Source organism: Glycine max, chromosome 14 (assembly GCF_000004515.6).
Source record: "Glycine max cultivar Williams 82 chromosome 14, Glycine_max_v4.0, whole genome shotgun sequence".
In the NCBI taxonomy this organism is placed as follows: domain Eukaryota; kingdom Viridiplantae; phylum Streptophyta; class Magnoliopsida; order Fabales; family Fabaceae; genus Glycine; species Glycine max.
This window is the reverse complement of record NC_038250.2, coordinates 5,993,079-6,015,120: the sequence shown is the minus strand read 5'-3', so window position 1 is coordinate 6,015,120 and position 22,042 is coordinate 5,993,079. Positions and strand designations below refer to the sequence as shown.

Genomic DNA, 22,042 nt, shown 5'->3' with positions numbered 1-22,042 from the left:
TATGTTATATTTGTTGGACGAGGCCATTAATTATTTATTGTAGTAGTTTTTATATCTAGCACATTATTATTATTATTAGTTAAGCTCATAATTATTGATGTTGTTGGTATATTTGGTTAATAACCAAAATTTATACATAGACATTAAAAATAAATGCCGATTGTTTTGCGTCATAAGTGTGCGAAGTAGAAAATTGTTGTGACAATAATTTAACTTATTTAGAGTAATTCTAACCGGTATAAAGCGCTTCAACACGTTTCAACTCAGCTCACTTCAACGTTTTTGTGTGAAAATGAAACGGAGGGGAAGGGGTTTTATAAGGAATAGGGACGTGTCTGGGCCCACCACTAGTGGTCGCGCTTGACAGGCTACCACTAGTGGTCGCGCCTAGGGCCCCACCACTACTGGTAGCGCCTGGCAGACCATCACTAGTGGTCGTGTCTGGCAGGCCACCACTTCCACCCCTGTCCCATCGTCCTGTCAAGTCACGCCACGCGTCGCGTTTAGGTGGAACGCGCCCCTCAGGTAAGCGCTTTGTAGTAAAATAACAGACCCCTTGATAAATAAAAATGTAACAGATCCATTTTGGTAATTAATTTATAAAAGGGACCCAATTTGGTGATTTTGCCCTATAAGGTAAAATTATATTGTAGACTTTTTGTCAATAATAATTTAATATATTAATAAATATGACTTTTATAAGGGATTTTTTGGACCGATGTAGGAATGGTGTTGAGGCTCACAGTCACAGTATTTATAAGGGATATCTGATATGACAAGAATTTAAAATTTCAAAATATTTTTTTGATGATAAATTTAATATATATAATAACTATTTCTCTTTTTTTAAATTTATTTTTGAATGTGAGTTTTTTTAGAAATTATTTTTCAATGAAAGTGTTTTAGAAATTTTTGTTAACCTCTTATCTTATTAAATCTATTATTTTCATTTTTATTTTTTTAAATTGAATTTTTATATTTTTAAAAGAATATCAATAATTAAAAGTAACTTTATATCACAAAATATTTTTTTTATCATAAACTTAAATATAATTTATATATTCAGAAATACTTATTATTATAGATTTTAGTTAAATAAAACAAAATTATCATGCAGATAGTAAGGGATAAAATATTAGCTTATTGATAGTTTTTTTAAAAAAACTAATATGGTGTCATACAGATTACTCATTAAGGTATTTTTTAAGAAAAATACAATCATACTGATAATTTTTTTTATACAACTAAGAGGCGTAATCTTTCTCCCATCAAATTGGCCATTTTTTGGATAAAATAATGTCTTTAGTTATTTTTCCATGCTCAAGCCCAGAATTTTTTTTAATACTGATAATTTAAATATTAGAAAAACCTGTTTAAATTGCCATTTTTAATATTAATATGAAAACATGTGCTATTTTAAACGAGGAAATTCCAAATTAAAATCTGCTTTATTCTCACACATGGCACAGGACAAAGACAATGCAGATCCACATCGAAGCAAGTCTTTTTGGTTAATTTCATTGTGTTATGATAGCTTTAACTGCTCAACATGTGATCACCAGCCGGTTATGTTAGTACAACAAGTTAGCTGAACTCAAGAGCACGTGACTGCTGACTGGTGGCTGCTCACACATTTCATTCGATCTTCATTCTTGTTGTAAAACTTCTTATACTACCTCTTTTCATAATTTTATTTATTAAGAATATAACACATAAATTTAAAAAATATTTAATTGAACTAAAATTATTATATTTGAACTAAAATGAACTTATTTAATTAATTTGATTTTTGATACTTGTATCACTAATAATAAATATTAAATAAAGGTATATTTACAAATATATATTAATTAGACTTTAAAATTCTAATACATCAAATATTTTAGAAAAAAAATCATAAAAAAGAAAGAAACAATATGAAAGTCGTAACCAGTTCAAATAAAAAGAAAAACATTAATGCAATTAAGTTGGGCAGAAAAATAGAACAAAAAAGAAAAAAGATAGAAGAATAAGGCAAGCCTGCTTCATAATTAAAAAAATTGACCTATCTAGAAAACAAAAATATTTACATATGAAATTAAAAAAGTTGAGCTCAACATGTTTACTTATTGATTAAATTAGAAAATACTCAAGTCTCACATCAAGCTTATTTATTTATCGATTGCCTCGGTCCTTGGATTGTAGCTTATATATATATCTATTGGATAACTTCACTTAATGCCAATTAATTTTAAGATGAAGTCTAATAGATATATAAACTACACTTCAAGGACTGAGACAACCAATATGATACTTGAATATTTCTCAACAATTACAATCTTAATCCTCAAAGTAATAATTATTATTATATTCTAGAAATTATAAGCATAAAAAATCAGCAAAACATATTGTATATAAAACATAACTTTTTAGATATACTTTAGATTGGTTCTTTTTCCAACCAATCTTGAAAGTTATCTTTTTAGATGGACTGAAAACTGATAAAAAAAAGTCATCACTTCTTGTACATGATATTTTATAATTGTCATACAATTAATTTAAAAAGTCATTTTTAATTATTCTAAAAAACTATTTTGTGTAATAGTGTAGGATTATCACCCAAAAAATCATAATGTCCAGACAAGATTGCACTTCATTGCATCATGCTTTGGTACTAAAGATCACCATTCATGCCTACACCATAATAATCAACATGACACTTTCATCCATGGCAAGCATTAATGAGACCCAAACATAGACTCATTAATATTTAGTTCATCTCGAAGTTTGATATAAATCTTTTACCCGTTCGAATTTGACTTGGTTTAAGCTCACAAACAACTCAGCTCATTAGCTCGATTCACATGAACTAAGAGTAAAATTTTAAAAATCTTTTACATTTCAAAATTTCAATTTATTGGTAGATTTTAGATAAAATGATTGTTTAATTTTTTTAAAAAAGATAAAATTGAATTTATTTTATTAGCTTTGTAGAACCATAAGGTATGACAAGAAAAATATTTGTTACAATCGAAGTCTACTTAAAAAAAAAAAGCCACCCTACCCTACATATATAAAATAATAGAAAATTCAATTAATTAGATAAATTTAATATATATATAACTAATTCATGAACCAAATGAGTTGAACGAAATACAATTCAAATTTGGTTTATTCATTTAACGAGCTAAATTTTTAACTCAAATTTAATTCATTTGATTCATAAACAGTTGATTATCAAATCAAATTTCAAACTATTTTCGAGTTGATTTAATTTATTACCACCTGGACCAGCAAGACACATTGCCTAGAAACACAATGCTAAGCTAGAACGGTGGCAGCAAGGAGAAGTCGTCTTGGATTTTAAGTTGGAAATTTATTCCCTTCTTTTCACATGAAGGAAGTTGTGTATGGTTCGATTAAGTGTTCAAATACATGTTAATATAACATTGATTATTTTTCTTAAAGCCAAAAAGGGTTGAGGTTTTCTTAACCAACTGATTTAGAAGAATGGAATGGAGCTTGAATGAGAAAAAGAAAGGGAAGATGGAAAAGAAGAAAAAGGAGTGTGGATATGATCAGTGTACGTCGGAAGGAAACGATCATTAGGGATAAGACATTCAAACAAATTGGTTAAGCCCCTTGTAGTAGGTTAATGGCCCGGCTTAATTCCTATTAATGTATTAATGTAACACTTTTGATGCGTGACACTTTATAATATCATCATTTACTGATGTGATACTTATTATCATCAACAATCATTAATCACTTGACTGATTTCTAATTACAAGGACCAACTACATAAAACAAAATATTTCAGGGACATTTTCTTTTAAAATTACAAGCACCAAAATCAAAACGTGAATAACTATAGGGACACAAAGTATTTAAACCTAAAATTAATGAAAACAATCTTGCCTTCCCACTCTTACAACAGCAAGTTATTTTCAGAATCCTATCTATAAGGGGTATATGGAGTTAGATTTTTATTTTATTTTATTTTATTTAAATGTGAGAATGAGAATTATAGGTTAAGAATTGAAAAAAAAATAATCTGAAAACAAGGATGACTTATATGGTTGTCGATTGTAGAGTTTGATGCAAAATGAGAGGGGAGTGTTTTTTTTTTTTTTTTTTTTTTTTGTGTGTGTGTAGTAATATATTTATTAACTTACGCAAGTGAACAAGACTTTAGAAGATGGTTTTTATTAACTTATTGAAGATAACCTGGCCTTACAAGCCACTCACATTTCTAATTTTTCATAAAACAGAAACGTTAATCAAGAAACGGAATAAGAAAAGCAAGTTGCACAGCCATCACACAGATACAAAGATATGAATGCCTATTTATGCATGATGGCATTCACTGGAGTTTCTGCAGGTTTAGTAAAAAGCCCTTTTTCTGCAGGTTTCGGAAGAAGCCCTTTGTCTCTGCATGTGTCAATTGCTCCAGTGTACATGTCCTCTAAGCTGTATTTAAATTTGAATCCCAAGTCTGTGATCTTCTTGGAAGAAAATCTCACAAGCTCCAATTGATCTGGAATATTCTTGAACCTAAAAATCCAATGTGCACAATTAGTCCAACCTATAGTTAATTTTATATATGCTTTATTTATACATTTGTTTTACTGTGTAATACTTTCTTTTTTATTTACAAGGAATTTTTACACCTTATATGTAGTACGAGATTAATTCTAGTTTAATTACTAAGATCCCCTTTAATTTCCCAAAACTCTTTACTTGTGAGTTCAAATCCATAACATTAGAATGCTCTCTCAAATGTTGAATTTTAATTTTGCATTTCATTTAAGGTACTAGTTTTGGTTTCTTACCGTGAATATCAGAACCAATTTCAAGTTCAGCTAGCTGGTTGAGCTGGTGAATTTAAACCGTTTTTTATTTATTTAATTTTTATAAGTATGATATTTATAAAGTAGTTGTGAGACTTACTTGGTGGGGACCTTGTACTCAGGGTATTTTTGGTTAATTAATTTGGCAATGTCATGAATGGTAGCGTCACATGCACTGCATATGTACCTCCCTTCCACTTCTGGTTCCTCAAACAGAAATATGTGAGCAAGACAGAGATCATCTAAGTGGACGAATTGACCTTGCTTTATGATCGAGTAATGGTCCTCATTTCCTGCCAATTTTTAAGCACCACTTCAGCATAATATAGAGAAACATTTCTTTAATTAGTTCCCACAATTAAGAATCATAATATCTCTAGTTATAACAGCAAAGCTTGCACTTTTTATTCCTTACTTTTTAAATTTTAACAAATTTTACTTTGAAAAATTAATTTAATACATTTTACTTACATTTTTTAAAAACCTTAGGAATTTTATTCTCCATCAATTTACTTCTAACATAATTATATCTTTATCCCCCTCCCACTTCTTATTTTTCTAACAAATTTTACACTCAATTTTTTTGATGAATTTTACTACTATCTTTTTTTTTTATTTTTTTACAAATTTATCCTCAACTTTTATACTTATTAATATATAAGTGATAAATAGTAAAATTTAGAAGTTTATTAAAAGTTAAAGGTAAAATGTGTTAAATTAATTTGTAGGAGTAAAATTCAATAAAAGTTAAAAAAAAAAACTTGGGTGTAAAAAATGGTTGGCATCATGTAAAAAATGGTGTAATTTAGAGTTGTGTGTCAACTAATTATTTTCCTTAATTTGCATAATGTACCTGTGATTGGCGATAGAGCCGTGATTAGGCTAGGTGGCATGGTTGGCATCAGAAAGGGACCGACAACAAGAGGTGGAATGATAGTGATGAAGTCCAGGCCCTGCTCTTTGGCAAATTTCCATGCTTCTTTCTCCGCCAGTGTTTTAGAAACAAAATACATCTACATTCAAACCAAGATAAGGAAAAAAAATCATTATTAATTGCATGTAAAAAAAATTACATATATAGTTAGAACCATTGTTAATTACCATCACTTTTATTATAAATATCAACTAACTTGCTATATATACACAACGATAACAATATGTGATTGAACGAAAGTTTATCATTAAATAAGAGTGTAAAAATTATTTATATTATGAGTGTATATGTAGACTATTCACTCTATAGTTTTAATCTTTTTTCAATAAATAAAATACATTATTTTCATATTTTTTAGAGACAGGAACAAAAACAAATTAAAGTAATTATTAATTTTATAAAAGCTCCATAATTTTATAGATTGAAAAATATTTTAATCAAACATTATTTATGTATCTTTTAATAACAATTATTATGTTGTCGAGAGTGATGGTTAATGACATGCTATCCACAGACCACGGACACATTAGTAAGACATAAAGTAAATTTTAAGAGAAATATTTTATTTTAAATGAGAAATATATTGTGTTCTTTTGTCAATATATAACTTCTTTTTTTTTTTGTTTTATAAAAACTAAAAACAAATATTTTTTTCATGGATCTAAAACTCAAGCTTATAGTTGTTTTATCCTTGATGCGAGTCAGATGATATGATAATCTTCTATTAACATTGATCATAATTCATAAGTGAGGAGATAAATTACTAACCCAACCAGTCATCTTAACTCTACGGCAAAACTCAACGTCACTCCAGCATGTGTCGTCGAAAACGGGCTTTTGGCGCTCAATAACGTTGAGGGTTCCGGCTGAGGACGTGAATATTAGCCTTCGCACAGTTTTTGCCTTCAAGCATGCTTTCATGATGTCTAGTACCCCATTTATTGTAGGCTTTATCACTTCATTCTGCACTTGCCATGCATCAAATTTGTAATTAACAACGTGTCAGATTCAATCTTCATCAATACTAATATTATTGCATGCACATTTCACGATTTTCATATAATTAATTTTCATCAATTATATATATATATATATATATTTTAAAGAGATTTTAATGTGGCTCTAGAGGTCAAGGTTATGTGTTATATATATGTGGCATGGCTGGAATATTTGGTTTGGGACCATATTATATATATCACGTAAAACAAACATTACTTTTGACAACACATAATTAAACAGCAACTCGTCAACTTGAAAGTGAGGTAATGGGAAACGCCTGTCATTTTAGTCTTTATTTCTTTTTTTCGATACACATTTTAGTCTTTATTGTTGTAGTTGTAGAGACTACTTAAAAATAATTGTTGTTTTCTAATTTAAAGAATAAAATGATTATTATTTAGTAATTTTAGAAATTAAAATATATAATATTTTTTATAGTTTTAAGAACTAGATTGATCATCATTGTAAGTTTAGAGACTAAGTTAGAATGTTTGGTTATAATAGAAAATATAGTTAGCTGATTGGAAAGATTTTTAAATGCCCCAAGATCAAGAGAATAATACCTCATCGTCGGTATATATATTTTTCTTTTATAGTAAAATACAATTTTGGCCCATGAAAGATCAGTATTATTAATATTATCTTTTAAGAGATGAAAAGGCCGATTAATTTTTTTGGTACAGCTTTAATTTTGTTATCAATATTGATGCCAAACATCTATTCGCTTGTGACTAATTTTCGACAAAATAAAACATGGATTATCACTTTAATTTAATATTCAAGAGTGATCTTGATATATAGGGCAGAAAATCAAAGTAGGTGAATGTGAATGGATGATATTGTACCTCAGGGTCTTTGGATTCAAAGTCCATGGGGGTGGCCACGTGGAAAACTCCGGTGCAGCCTTTAATGGCTTCATCAAAGCTTCCCTCTTCAGCAAGATCAGCCTTCCACAGAGACAGTTTGCTCTTTGCGCCTGGTAGTTCCACCAAATGCTTCACCTTCTTCATGTTTACTGCACAATAATGCGTATAATGATTAACATAATGTTACTGTTATAATATTATATATTTTGTTGGCAAGTAAATTAAGAGAAATTCTATAATACTTTCGATCTTCGGTTGTGTATGGGATCGCAATTAAAAGTATCACTTTATTTTAAAATAAATCATCTCAAGATGAAAGAAGATTAATTGAGTTTCAAATAAAAAATTTCAGATCTAACTAGTTAAACCAAAAGTACTTTAAAAAATTGAAGGGTTTTGTTGATTGAAAAATTTTATGTTCTAATTCCTTAAAGTGCTCAAACTCATTTTAAATATTAATATAAAAATAATTGTTTTAAAAATCTTTTATAATTATCCGGATACTATAACAATTATCGTAAATAAACACATTGTTGGAGGGTGACATGAAATTAATTAAGTAACCTGGGTCGCGTACGGTGGCTCGAACGGTGTAGCCACGCTCGATGAGTCTCATGACAAGCCATGACCCGATGAAACCAGAAGCTCCTGTAACGCAAACACTTTCGGATGCTGAACCCATTTTTTTTAGCTAGCTTCTCTTTTAATCACACCCCAAAAAAGTTAAATTATAAAATCTTAATTCTCTCTCGGGTTGACTTGGAAAAGGAATGGGAAGCATTGGTGGGGTTTATAGGAGTGAGGGGAGACCAAAGAATTACTAGTGAGTGAGATTTACCTACCAATCAAAAATTCTAGAACCTCGATTGAAATATATATATATATATATATATATATATATATATATATATATATATATATATATATATATATATAAATCAAATTACAATCACATTTTAAGAGTACTGCAATTGATTGTGAATATGTGAAACAGTGAGTTAATTACAGCGGCCAGCCTATATATGAACGTTCAGTATTATATTAAAGGATTTTAGTGGTAAAATTAATTTTGAAATTTTGGATTGTTTTTTTGACTTATGATTTCATATAGGATAATAATTTTTCTTTTGTTTTAGTGTTAAATCTCATTTTGAATTTTTGAGTTATTTTGGTGGGTTCTACAATAAATCTTACTTTTATATATATATTAATTAATTAGAAAGAGACATTAAACAATAATTATTTTTAAAATGGGAGCAGTTTTTAAGGGGAACCTAACTTCCATAGTGATCTCCAGAATATATATAATAATAGATTTGGTGAATTTCATTAAAGATGTTCTTAATTTATTGTTATGAAAGTTAATTAATTAAAGGCCTAGCTAATTTTTGTTTTATGCTGTAATATTAAACACCAAAAATACAGATAATATAAAAATAACGTCACGTTTAACTTGCATCCAGCTAGTAAAAAGTAATAACTTTTAATTAAGGAAATATTAAAAATGAGAACATTTTAGTAACAGATATTAATTATAAGAATCCTCAAATTATGCATATTTAATACGTTATTCATATTCAACTATCCAAACTTTTGTTTTTTTTTTATTTAATGAAAATGATTTTATAATGAAGAATTTTTAGTGCATTATATTATGTTAAATATATTTGGCGGATGTTAAAAAATTTAAAATTTAAAAATCAAATATAAATATAAATATAAATATAATTAAACTATATTTTATTTAAAATAATGAAAGCAACTAACTTCACACAATATATTGTTCATTGTTAGTACCCATTGAAAATTCTTCATCCATGGAAGGATAAATTGGTGGTGATTGATAAATACTAAATTGATATGGATGAAATAGAAGTATAGGATATTGAAAATTTGTCATATTTTGATTTAGATTATTTCGTGAGTTTGATAAATTTGAAAAATTTTGTAAATTTAGATTTGTAAAAACCTTGAGAATTTGGGGTGAACTTAAATGACAGATTCATATTGCGGGATTTTTTATTTCGATCCATGAAAACAAATCAAAGTAAAAGTTGAGAATGAAATGAGGCAAACTTTAGAGATTTTGTTAGTCTAATTTTATTTTTTTACATTTCACTCTATTTATATTGAAAAAAATATATCCGTTGCCTAACAACACAAATTTTAATGGCTAGAAATATATCCGTTATATTGCACTCTATTTTAGAGGTTTTGCTTTTCTGCACCAAAAAAATACTATCTGCGAAAAAAAAAAGGTTTTTCCTTTTTTAATTTAATTTATTATGCATAGCAATGTTACTTCAGGAAGCAATCGTTGTATGCACCTGCATTGGGACTTCCCTCGCAAGCACATTGCTTCCTCTGATGGGAGTGCTTCTCTAGCTTGCGATAATGATGTTCCTATATGAACACCATCAAAGATGCTCTAAGATAATCTTTTTAACATCTAACCATAGTTTTAAATTACACGATCACATTAACCACAATTATAGCTATAATAAAAAGTTTTTTAGTCACTGCATTTATATTTCGCCATTTACAAAAGTATTTTCCTAACTTTAATCTAAACATATATAGCCTTACTCTCTAATCATAGATCGACCAACACTCATAAGTTGTTAGTATAAATGGTTAATACTTGAATTCTTTAACAAAAAAAAATTAGAATTTGATTCTTGATTTGAGTTTTAAATCCTAATTAGAAGTATCACTTTACTTTTAAAATGAGTCAACTTGTTGGAAGTAAGATTAGTTGAATCCTAAATAAAAAATTCTATATACTTCCTGATAAAAAAAATGATATAGTAAACTATATAACCAATGTTTGAATCACATGTTTTGTCACACATTTATAGAGGGGCATTTCTTACATTAAATTTGTCTCAATTTATCGGGATGCGATTTAAATATTTGTAAAATAAGTTTACTTAATGTTAGTAATAATAAAAATTTACACAACCTATAAATTTTAAATTAAAGAATATCCATATTTAAATCACATAACTAAATCTACATTATATGAGGACAAATATATATTTTAATATATAACTTACAAGAATGTGTATTATACTCAACAAATAATTTAAAATAATTAATAAGATGTATATTTTGTACTATAAAATTGCCAAAAACATGACGTTTGTTTTACTAAAATTATGAGATTTTTAGAAATGTTTATACAAAAAATAAAATTTGATGAAAAATAAAGTATATTAGTTTTTAGATAATTATTAAAATGTTTTTATAAAAAATATATATAAGTTTTAAATAAAAATATATTAAAATGTAAAAAAACGTATTAAACGAGGACATTTTTTAAGACAAAAGATATGACCATATAAATCATAAAAATAAATATTTAATATTGTAATAATTTCATATTAATTAATCACTCAAAGTTTAGTATTGATTTACTCGTGCACATATGTACGTGTGTAATAGTTTTATCCATCCATTTTCTCACTTGCTTTCAATTGTTATATAAATAGAAAATGAAGAGAAAAAAGAGACACGTAAACAAAAGGAAATGTTATTAAGACATTATAAATGTATTTTTCATTTTATTTTATAGAAGTTAACAGTTGAATTATAACTTTACTATCTTGATTATTTATGTTAAATTTTATCAAAATTAAATATTAAGAAGAAAAAATTAATTGAAATAACTCATATTGTAATGTATTTTGAAAAGTATATATTTCCTTAATTTTGATTTATATAATTGAAATATCAAATAATTTTAGATTAATATAAAATTATATATAATCTATACGAAAGAAATTTTTAATTATGCAAAAAATTATGTTTCAAACAAAAGACAGTGTAGTTTTGTCTGGTAACTAAAAAGTTGTACAATTTAATTATAATTGTTTGACCGGACATGTGTTGTCAACAATATGAATTCGTATATAAATAAACGACGTCAACAAGACCAACGTACCAACCATTTATCAGGTATATTAATGAGTTGTATATGTTTGTTTTTTTTATTTTTTTTAAAAATATTTGCAACATTTTTTCTATACTTTATATGAATAAATCATCCTAAGTTGTTTTTTTTTCTATACTTAATGAGTTGTTTATGAATTAAAGTCTGTAATTAAATTTACAAATTCATCCTAAGTCATATTTTATGTCAAATTGAGTTTTCAAGCAAAATTGTATTCTCAAATTTTAGAGAGTAATTAAATATGACATCTTTAACCTGATTTAACTATTAAACATTAAAAAATACTTCCATCTAAAATCTAAACATACCCTTAGCACAGTGAAAAAATTGAATCCCAATGTGAAAAGTTTGTTAAGAGAAGTTAAGTATTATATCACGGATAAAGTTAACCTTACACCATAAAAAAAATAAAAATTAACCTTACATTCTATTTGGCACAAGTTGAGAAAAAAAAAGGTAAGAAAAAAAGGAGACTTTTAGGAGTATTTGACTTGAAAGAAATAAGGAAGAAAACTAATACTAAAAATAAAATATTGTAATCAATTATTTAAAAAAAATAATTAACTTTTCGAGTGAAAATTAATTATCCGTAATAATTTTTTAGACCTACTATTTTTTCTCTCTCTTTTCATATATATTTGTACATTCAATTGGGAGAGATTTCCAATTTTTCCTTTATTTTTCAAATTATATTTTAAGTTTAAATTTACTTTTATATACTTATGTTTGCATGATGCATGAGGGTTGGCGTCATATAAGATTAATTCATGATTTAGTAAATTATTGATATAAAATATAATAATTTCTTTAATACAAAATAATATTTTAATAATATAACATATATTTCTAGAAAAAAAATAACTTGAATCAAATATATATTTTAAATATTTCCAGAAATATGAAAAAGATTCCAAATAGTTAATCAAATATATATATATTTTAAAATATACAAGAATGTCATTTTTATCTAATATTCTTAAGAATAATATTTTCAGATATCCAACAAGATTAAGATTAAGCAAACGCCCCCTTAGGGAAATTAATGGAGCTATTTTCACAAATTCAATAATTATATTCTGACAAATATTTTTAAATTCAATATTTATTTGAAACAACTGTTGCGGTAACAACGTGACATCATATTAAGAATTAGTTAATTCATACATTTAAATTCTAAAGTGAAGGTTTATAAATAATATTTTCTTAATTTGTTGTTAAAAATTGTATTATCTAGCTAGCTGTTAAGTGGATATTGGTAAGATGATTGTCATCTTTGTGTTTTTACAACATTGCTTTTGAAAATGATTAGCAGTACCTTAGTTATGTTGTACAATGAGACTAGAACTTGTTATACCCAATGCATTAAAAACATTGAATTTAAGAAGAAACCGACCAAAACCTCCAAATATAAGGAACGATTAAAACCAAAACATAATTGATTGCTTTATGGTACGCATGGTTGGATCAAAATCAAACAGTCTAGTTGGAATTTTAAAAACATTTAACTTTATGACTGAAGAAGTATTCAAATATTGTGGAGACTTGAGAGGTTTTGATTTCTCCATGACATTTCATTATTGTCTACCACTTTATTCACTGTGCTGCCTGGTCATGGATTGCACTTCTGTATCTACAACCACATTAGAGGTTAGCAAGGGGAGTAGTTTCATAGATGGAGAAGACAATCTACAAAATCGTCCTTAATTAACTCTTTTATTAGATTCACTTTATCCTTAATAAAAATAAATACTAAATTGACTCCTGCAGTGACAAACGAAAGTTATAAATTCAATTTGACAATAGCATCCAATCCAAAAGGATAAAGCTACCTAACCTACCTAAAAACTTCCATATATACGACTTTTTTAATTATTCTTCCTCTAAGGTATCATTTCAATGTGTAAAAATTTACATTTTAGTTTGTGTATTTTACAAAATAAATATTTAATATTTTATAATAAATAATTATCTTTCAATATGAATATTATATTTTTAATTATAGATAAATTATTTAAAAATCATATTAAAATTAATCTAAAAAATAGTAATTATAAATAGAAAGCGATAAATACTTAAAAAGATAAAGTATGCCAGTAAAGATGGAAAAAAGAACAATTTTGAAATATTTGAGAGAAATTTTTTTGACTAGTTATGAAAGCAGTGTGTGAATTGTGACATGTACCTATAAAAAATAATATTAAAAATATTTAATTGAGAAGAGGAAGACAATGAGAATATACAAATTGAGTATATTTTAATTTTAATATTAAAATAATTATAAGATTTTTGTCTATAGAAAATGTGTAAGAAAAAAGTAAGTACCTTCCACATGCAATACATTCCCCAAAAATTAAAATGAAGAGTAAGTCACTATTTCCACTTTTATGTTACATAATAAAAAAAATAAGTATTATTATTTTGATATGTATTTTTTTTTTCTTTTAGCCTTTAACTTAAATTTTGAACAATTAAAGTATTTGAACTTTTTTTTACCACTAATAGAATATATTGTAAAGTAATAACATTAAACGATGATACAATAATGATATATATTAAAAAATTAGTAATTTATCATATCATTAAATAATTTGACCCAACAATCAATGTAATGTTATTGGTAAACTTAGTTCTAATTTTTCATTAGTTCAAACTAGTTGATAATTTCAGATCATTTGATGAGAGATTAATAATATAATTTATTATAAAATTATATGTGATTATCTCGTTTAAACTCTTTCGTGATAAATGATTGGAGTATTAATATTATCACGTTATCAATTAATCTTGTTATTTGAATGTAGAGACTAAAAATGACAAAAAAAAGTTAAATATTTTGACCAATCAAAATTTAGGTTAGAAATTAAAAGTATGAATTTGAAAAAAATTAGAAACTAAAAGTGAAATAATCCCTTAAAAAAATGCATAGACATATATGTAATACTGGATATTTAGAGAAAAATAGACATAAAATAGAGAAAAGTTTAATATTATAAATATAATAACTGATTTAACATGAAAAAAAAAAGCAATACAAAAAATAAAGAATGTGAGTGAAATATATACACTCTCGATATGTCCATGCATGATCACTCTAATAAAAAGTTTCCTTGAACAGTGGTTTCTTGTGATGTGTGCCGTGTGCTAGTGTAGTGTCCCTTGAAGTTTGTATTTGGAATCAGTAATTGACGTGCACCAGAGCTTGAAACTCACTCCTTAACAGTGTTGCTTCGTTTGGGCAATGGGGTGTGGGTCCATGATTCCATCTGCATCCCACCGTAAAATCTTGTTCCAAAGTCCAATTCACATCACGGGGCAACAATTTTGTATGGACATGAAAAATTATGATAGTAACCACACCTTTAATTATCTTCCATGATCCTGCTTACCTTAAAAATGATACATTTTGCGGCCCCACAATATAGTGTGACAGTGACCCATGAGCTTCTGGTTCTATATATATATAATTCTAGTGACATCCCTTTGGCTCACTCTATCGTAATAGATTATGAAGCACGGACATTTCACTCCCTTGTGATGTTCGGTGTTCGACACGCGTTTGTGTCAGTGTCCGATACTAAGATGACATCTATATCACGTTTTATATTTTGAATATTACAGATGTCTGTGTGTTCGTTCGATGTTCATATCGATGTCGGTATTTCATAGGTAATAGGACATAACTACCCTTACTCCTTTCCTTCTTGCTTCTCAACCACTTTAATTTTAGAGTGTATTGTTTTGGCATTTTCATCAACATTATTCACTAGTGAGAGAGATTATGTGAAGATAATTATACCATCTTTAATTTGATCTTACCATGTAGGATAAGTTGTACCAAGGTAATTCAGAGTGTATTGTTTGACATTTCCATTAACATTATTCACTAGTGAGAGAGATTATGTTCATATAACTATACCATTTTTATTGTAAAAAAACATATAAATCAATTACTATAAAAATGTTTTGTAGTCGTCTTAAATATCTAGCCGCCAAGTGTGTTAAATATTTCTTTTTAAATTTTTTTATCATCCATAATAATTTTATTTGACAACTTAAAATATATTTAAAAATAAGGTGAAAAAAATAAGAATATTTATAGTGTGTTTTGGTTTAATTTTTAGACAAAAAATTATTCGAACTAAACATAAAATAAATATGTAATTTAGTTTGATTTGTTTTAAATATAATACTATATCCAAATTAAATCAAACCCATCTTTTGCAGTTGAGTTCGATTCGATTAAGTGATTTTTTTTATTTTTTTAATCTATTATCATAATTTAAAACCTATCAAATAAAATTTCATAGTTATTATATTAAATTAACTCAAAATTAATTTTGTTTGAATTTTATTTTTTATTAAATTCTGTTTAACATAGTTGAGTTGAAATTATTATTTTCACTTCTATTTAATATTAATATAAAATAATATTTTCAACTATTTTTATAACATAATAATTTGTGCACTTGATATTTAACACTATTCTATATCATTTTTTAACATATGAAAGTAAAATATGAATCTTGATTATAATACAATAAAAAATAATAAATTATTTAATATATTATTAATTATTACAATAAAATTAATATAATATAATATATAGTTTATTGAGTTTGGTTTAATTTTTTATAACAAGATTCAAAAATTGAATCAAACTAAAAAAGCATGCAATTTTTTCTTTGTAATTTTTAGTTTTTTTGAATCGATTTAATGGCTAAGAAATAGTTTGATTTGATTTTGAACATCCCGATGGAAAATGATTTTTGAGGCCAAATAATTTTTTCAAAAAGGATCAAAATCATTATTTTTTTTACTTTTATTTTTACGTATCACAATAATTTCAGTGTAAATCAAACATGCACTTAAGCGGGATAACAAGAAAGATACATATACAATCTCTAGAGAGAAAAAATAAAAGTAATATTAATAGGCAGTGTGGGACTCTATGTTGGCTTCAGCGCTGCGATTCGGAAGCTAACATTCCTAGTTCTGACAGGGTAAGGAGTGTGAAGAGTTGAAAGCAGAATAATGAAGCTTGGTTTCTTTATGGTCTTTCTAGTTCTCTATATGATACTGGAACGAGGGATCTTGTTATTACCCCAAGTAGAAGCTGCTGCTGCTGATGGATTTGTGAAAGTAAGAGGGGTGCAGCTTATGTTGAATGGGAGACCCTACTATGCTAACGGTTACAATGCATATTGGCTGATGTATATGGCCTCTGATCCATCTCAGAGAAACAAAGTATCATCTGTGTTTCAAAAGGGTACAAACCATGGACTTAACATAGCCAGAACATGGGCTTTCAGTGATGGTGGTTACAAGCCCCTACAATACTCTCCTGGATCCTACAATGAAGACATGTTCCGGGTTAGTTTCTTTTTTTTAGGGAAGAATTAGAACCGTGACCTTTCTACTCTTTCCTTCTTCCTTTACTACTAGACTAACCTTATATCTCCCTTCATGGTGGTGGTTAGTTTAATTCATCGCCTCCATTTTTGCAATCTCAATGTATTATTATTGGTATTGAGTTAGAGTAATGATTGTTTTATTTTGTGATTATTAACATTACTTCTTCTCCTAATTAAAAGCATGCTTGCTATGTATATAATTGGTGTTCACACTTTTTGCAGTAGTAATAATTATATTTTGGCTTTGTGTTACTTTGATAATGAAAGGGGCTGGACTTTGTGATATCAGAAGCCAGAAGATATGGGACCAAGCTTGTGTTGAGTTTGGTGAATAACTATGATAACTTTGGAGGAAAGAAACAATATGTGGACTGGGCAAGAAGTGAGGGTCAGGCCATAGATTCTGAAGATGATTTCTTCACTAACCCTCTAGTGAAGGAATACTACAAAAACCACGTCAAGGTAAACATTTCATAATTTCATTAGTAGCTACCGTGTTTAGTTATTTTGTTTTCCTTATTTTCATCAATATTATCGTGTCACAGTTTGGTTTTACTCATTTTAGTATGAGAAATCACATTCTTACTTCAATATTGTACAATTTATTTTTCAAATATGAATGAAATTAAATAGGAAAAGAAAATGGAAAGTATATACGAGACAAAATAAATGATGTGATAAAAAAAATATTATAACAATATTGTGGGAATAAATATATAACCTTTTTATATTGTGACATGTTATTCTTGTTATGGAAATGCTAGGAAAAACGAGGGAGGGACTAGGGAGATATCGTTAGGAATTTGCGCTATTACTCAAATTAACAATATATACAGGATTACAATTAATTTGCATAATTACAACTAATTACATATCTACAATATCTGATACAAATCTTCCATTTCTGAAATATACTTTCCCGATTTCTAGAAATATAGTTTCTTGATTTCTAGAGATACAGTTTCTTAATTTCCTAAAATGCGCTAATAAATTTATTTTCAATGTGAGTCACTTGTAATATATTCACCCTTGATGAAAAATACATCTTTGCTTGGGAAAAACTTTTTCCGTTTCTTGAAAGTATGCAACCGAGGGTAGAAGAGTGATTAAAAATAAAAACTTTACCATCACCAGCTTTTGTGGTTGAATTGCTCTGTACGTGAGCTTAAACATTTCCTACTTGGTAGCTGACAACTGCCAAGAATCAATGAACCGTATTATAGAGGTTTAGACTTGTTTAAAAGAATGTTGCTACTTATACACTCTTGCAATTTTCACTGCATTAATGTTCAACATGTGCATTCAGCTATCGAGCAGTTCTTAGATGAGTAAAGTGCATTTAAGTACAACTAATCAAATACTATATGAAAATAATTTCAGCACAAGCTTTTTGTGGTCCTTTACCATTATTTTGCTACCTCAGCTACAACTCGTGACAACATTTGTACCAACGATTTTCCAGGGAAAAAGACATATAACTGACCTAATATTGGAGTTTTTAATTTGTGTTTTGATAGAGTGTACTCACAAGACGTAATAACTTCACGGGGGTCGTTTACAAAGATGATCCAACTATAATGGCTTGGGAACTCATGAATGAAATTAGATGCCCTTCAGATCAATCAGGAAACACGGTTCAGGTAACTACTACTCTCGGCTTGCATTGTTAATTATATTTTCTCTAGACTTTTTTTTATTTTTTATTGCACATTGGTCATATTAAGATTAGAATTTATAATATTGAGTGATATAAAATTGATTCAATGATTGAAGAAGAGTTAAAGGAAAAGAGGAGGGAGAAGTTAAGTATTCAAGTTCTCCAACTAACATTTTAAAGAAAATTAACCAACTAATTAAAAAAATCGCATATACCTCTCTCTAGCACTGACTAATCTTAATATTTTCTTTGGACTTTGAATATAAGTTTTATATATATATATATATATATATATATATATATATTTTTTTTTTTAATTTGATGCTTTATTTCCTATACTATTTAAATTAATTGATGAAAGTCTTTAGTTTTATGGGGATTTGTTTTAAATGAAAATACTTTTTCTCTACTGTGAAGAACATATAGTTAATATCACGAAAATAAAAAAGATTATTGAAAATATATAAATAGTATTTGCTTCGTCTCAAAATATAAATATAGTATTTGAAAAAAAATTATCTCAAAATAAATGTTGTATTTGATTTTTCAAATGTAACATTAATTATTTTTTTTCACTAATACCTTTAATAAATGTCATTTTAAATTTAATATTAATATTATTCTCTTTCATCTATTTGTAAAATTGTTAAGTATATTTAAAGATAAATTTATTAAATGTGATGAAAGGATTTAAAATTTACTTATATTTTATAGGGTTAATTATTTTTTATTCCTAAATTTTTTTGTAATTCTATACTTTTTCTTAATAATTTTAGACTTTGTTGTTAGTAGTATTAATTGATGATGTAACATCATGTTGGTTGTCTACCTGACACAATATTAAAAAGTTTGACAAGATAATTAGGTGTAATTTGAGAGATTAAAAATACTATTTCCAAAAAAAATCATCTGTGATTTAAGATTTACCTTGGTACATAAGAATAAGAAGATATAAAACTTACAAAATTGAAACTGGGGTTGTTTTCAGACATATCGCATTATCGTAATTTCGTTTTCCATTTTCAATTATGTTTAAATTTTTCATTCTCACCTCTATTAATTAATTTTTTTCCATCCATTTTGGGACTTCTTGTCAATGCTAGGTTCGCAATTAATATATAGAAAATAGAGTAAAAATAACAAAGTTTTGTTCCACAGCCATTACTATTCGGTTAGCTCTTTCACTTTAATTGCACAAAAGCTTAGTTAGTATTTTTAATTCTCTAATTACACACGTTATACTTTCTACATCACTCTTACAACCTAGTTTTAGCCCTCTTGATTTCATGTAAAACATATAACAGGGGAAAGTAAGGTTTAAAATTAGAAATGAATTCACTTGGGAGTGGCTGTATGTATCAGTGCAACGTAAAGAAAGTTAACATCTCTCAAAAACCCAAATGGGCTTTTTAAGTTCAGGATATATATAATTTTGTTTTCAAACATCACAAGAGATAATTGAATTTAATTTCCCCCTTTTTGTCAGGGTTGGATTACTGAGATGGCATCTTATTTGAAATCCATAGATGGAAACCATTTGCTAGAAGCTGGTCTGGAGGGTTTCTATGGGCTGTCCAAGCAAGAGTCTAATCCGAGCTTCCACGTAGGAACAGATTTCATTACAAACAACCAAATCCCTGGCATTGATTTTGCCACAGTTCATTCATACCCTGATCAATGGTATGGATTTTTTTTTTTTTTTTTTTAATGTTTCTGTATCGGGATCGAACACAATCCATGTGACCGAATTGTAAGACAATTACCATAAGGATTGAGAATCCCGATACTTATATCATACTTCTATTCTTTATAAAACCTCATAATCATATTAATTTATGAGAAACAATATTCATGCACCATTTTTCTTAGGCCATACTTGTATCATATTTTAAATAATAAAACAAGAAAAACATGCATTTAGATAATAACAAGAAAAACAAGAAAAACATCTTAGTTGTTACTATTTTTAATTGAGTAAATGGTATACACTGAGATTTTTATATTGTGATCAAACCTGAAACTATCATATATATAATAAGTTGAGTTTTTACTGTGTCATTCAATTAGAAACTAATATATATTATAAGATCTTATTTTTTATTTTTACAGTAACTATGATAAAAGTCATACCAATAATGGATTCTCATTCATTGATATTGTAAAATTTACAGCATAGAAATAAAAATTAATTTCTTATGTTGGGGCAAGGTTTTATAGTTCATGGTAATGTTGAATTGGTTTTCCTTCCATGAGCAGGCTTCCAGGTTCAAGTAATGAAGACCAAATCTTATTTTTGGTTCGTTGGCTCAATGATCACATACAAGATTCACAGAACATTCAGAAGCCAGTTCTGTTTGCGGAGTTTGGAGTAGCAACAAAAAATATCAGTACTGACTCAACATTAAGGGACCAATTTTTCAACTTGGTCTATTCTGCAATCTATTCATCAGCAAGTGATAGCGGGGCAGCTGTTGGCGGCTTATTTTGGCAACTTCTAGCTGAAGGAATGGATTCTTTTCGAGATGGTTATGAAGTGCCATTAGATGAGAGCTGCTCAACTGCTACTTTGATTGCTCAAGAGTCTGAAAAGCTAAACAGAATCCGGATGAAGATATTTCCCAGAGTGAAAAATTCTAAGAAGTGGAACAAAGCAAGGGAAGTTAGAATCCCACGATGGCAGGGTGGTGCTAATTAATGAAAGAAACTTAGACAAGTCTGTCTTGAAGACTTTGTAACATCATTTGTGAACGGAGATATCATCCGAATGTGATTACCCTCCATAAGATGAGTTATAGTAGTATTCCAAGAGGACAGAATAGGCCACGTCCATAGCCTTGTATTACGTTGTCTTATTAATGAAATGCCCTTTAATCTTAGACATTATTTGTACATGTAATGTTCATAGCATGAGGCTTAGCTGACCCATATCACCTTTGTACAGACAAATTATTAGGTAGTTCAGGATCGTCATGTGTCTATGGTTCTTATCAATCTACATGACACGTATTCAAGTTTTTCAATTCACAAGAAAAAATTAATAACACTTAACTATAAGTCATTTGGAGACTAATGGGGACCAAAATGGTCACACGCCAACAATTTCTCCTTTTGTAGGATCATGCCGTGGTGGCATCATGAATCCTTAGGAACTGAACAGACTTAGTGGCTCAGAAGGCTTTGGATGAAGGAAGTAAACAGGGTACATGATATGTAGTCGAATTTTTCAAGACAGAGTTAATAAAACTTCAATAGGTGTCTCGTGGAGATTAACCAGGATTAAATGGTCTTGGAAATCACAATAATTTTTTGATTTCTCCCCTTCAAAGTGCACAACCCTCACTGAGTTTACAAACCTTGTCTTAAAGATTTTTCTAAAATAAACATAATTATCATC

At 27.7% G+C, this 22,042-nt stretch overlaps 2 protein-coding genes across 2 annotated transcripts; one reads left to right on the top strand and one right to left on the bottom strand.

Annotated features, from left to right (window-relative positions):
* Positions 1 to 4,165: 4,165 nt before the first annotated feature.
* Positions 4,166 to 8,389, bottom strand: DFR1 (dihydroflavonol-4-reductase DFR1). Its single transcript, NM_001251683.2, has 6 exons — positions 8,193 to 8,389; positions 7,608 to 7,777; positions 6,532 to 6,726; positions 5,683 to 5,842; positions 4,930 to 5,122; positions 4,166 to 4,533 (listed from the first exon to the last, which is right to left on the bottom strand). Exons 1-6 carry the CDS (start codon positions 8,308 to 8,310, stop codon positions 4,323 to 4,325), a joined length of 1,047 nt encoding a protein of 348 aa, NP_001238612.2. The 5' UTR covers positions 8,311 to 8,389; the 3' UTR covers positions 4,166 to 4,322.
* Positions 8,390 to 16,451: 8,062 nt separating this feature from the next.
* Positions 16,452 to 21,522, top strand: LOC100799790 (mannan endo-1,4-beta-mannosidase 7). The gene is made up of 5 exons (XM_003545224.5): positions 16,452 to 16,950; positions 17,259 to 17,453; positions 18,509 to 18,631; positions 20,135 to 20,328; positions 20,905 to 21,522. Exons 1-5 carry the CDS (start codon positions 16,612 to 16,614, stop codon positions 21,341 to 21,343), a joined length of 1,290 nt encoding a protein of 429 aa, XP_003545272.1. The 5' UTR covers positions 16,452 to 16,611; the 3' UTR covers positions 21,344 to 21,522.
* The last annotated feature ends 520 nt before the right edge of the window (positions 21,523 to 22,042 follow it).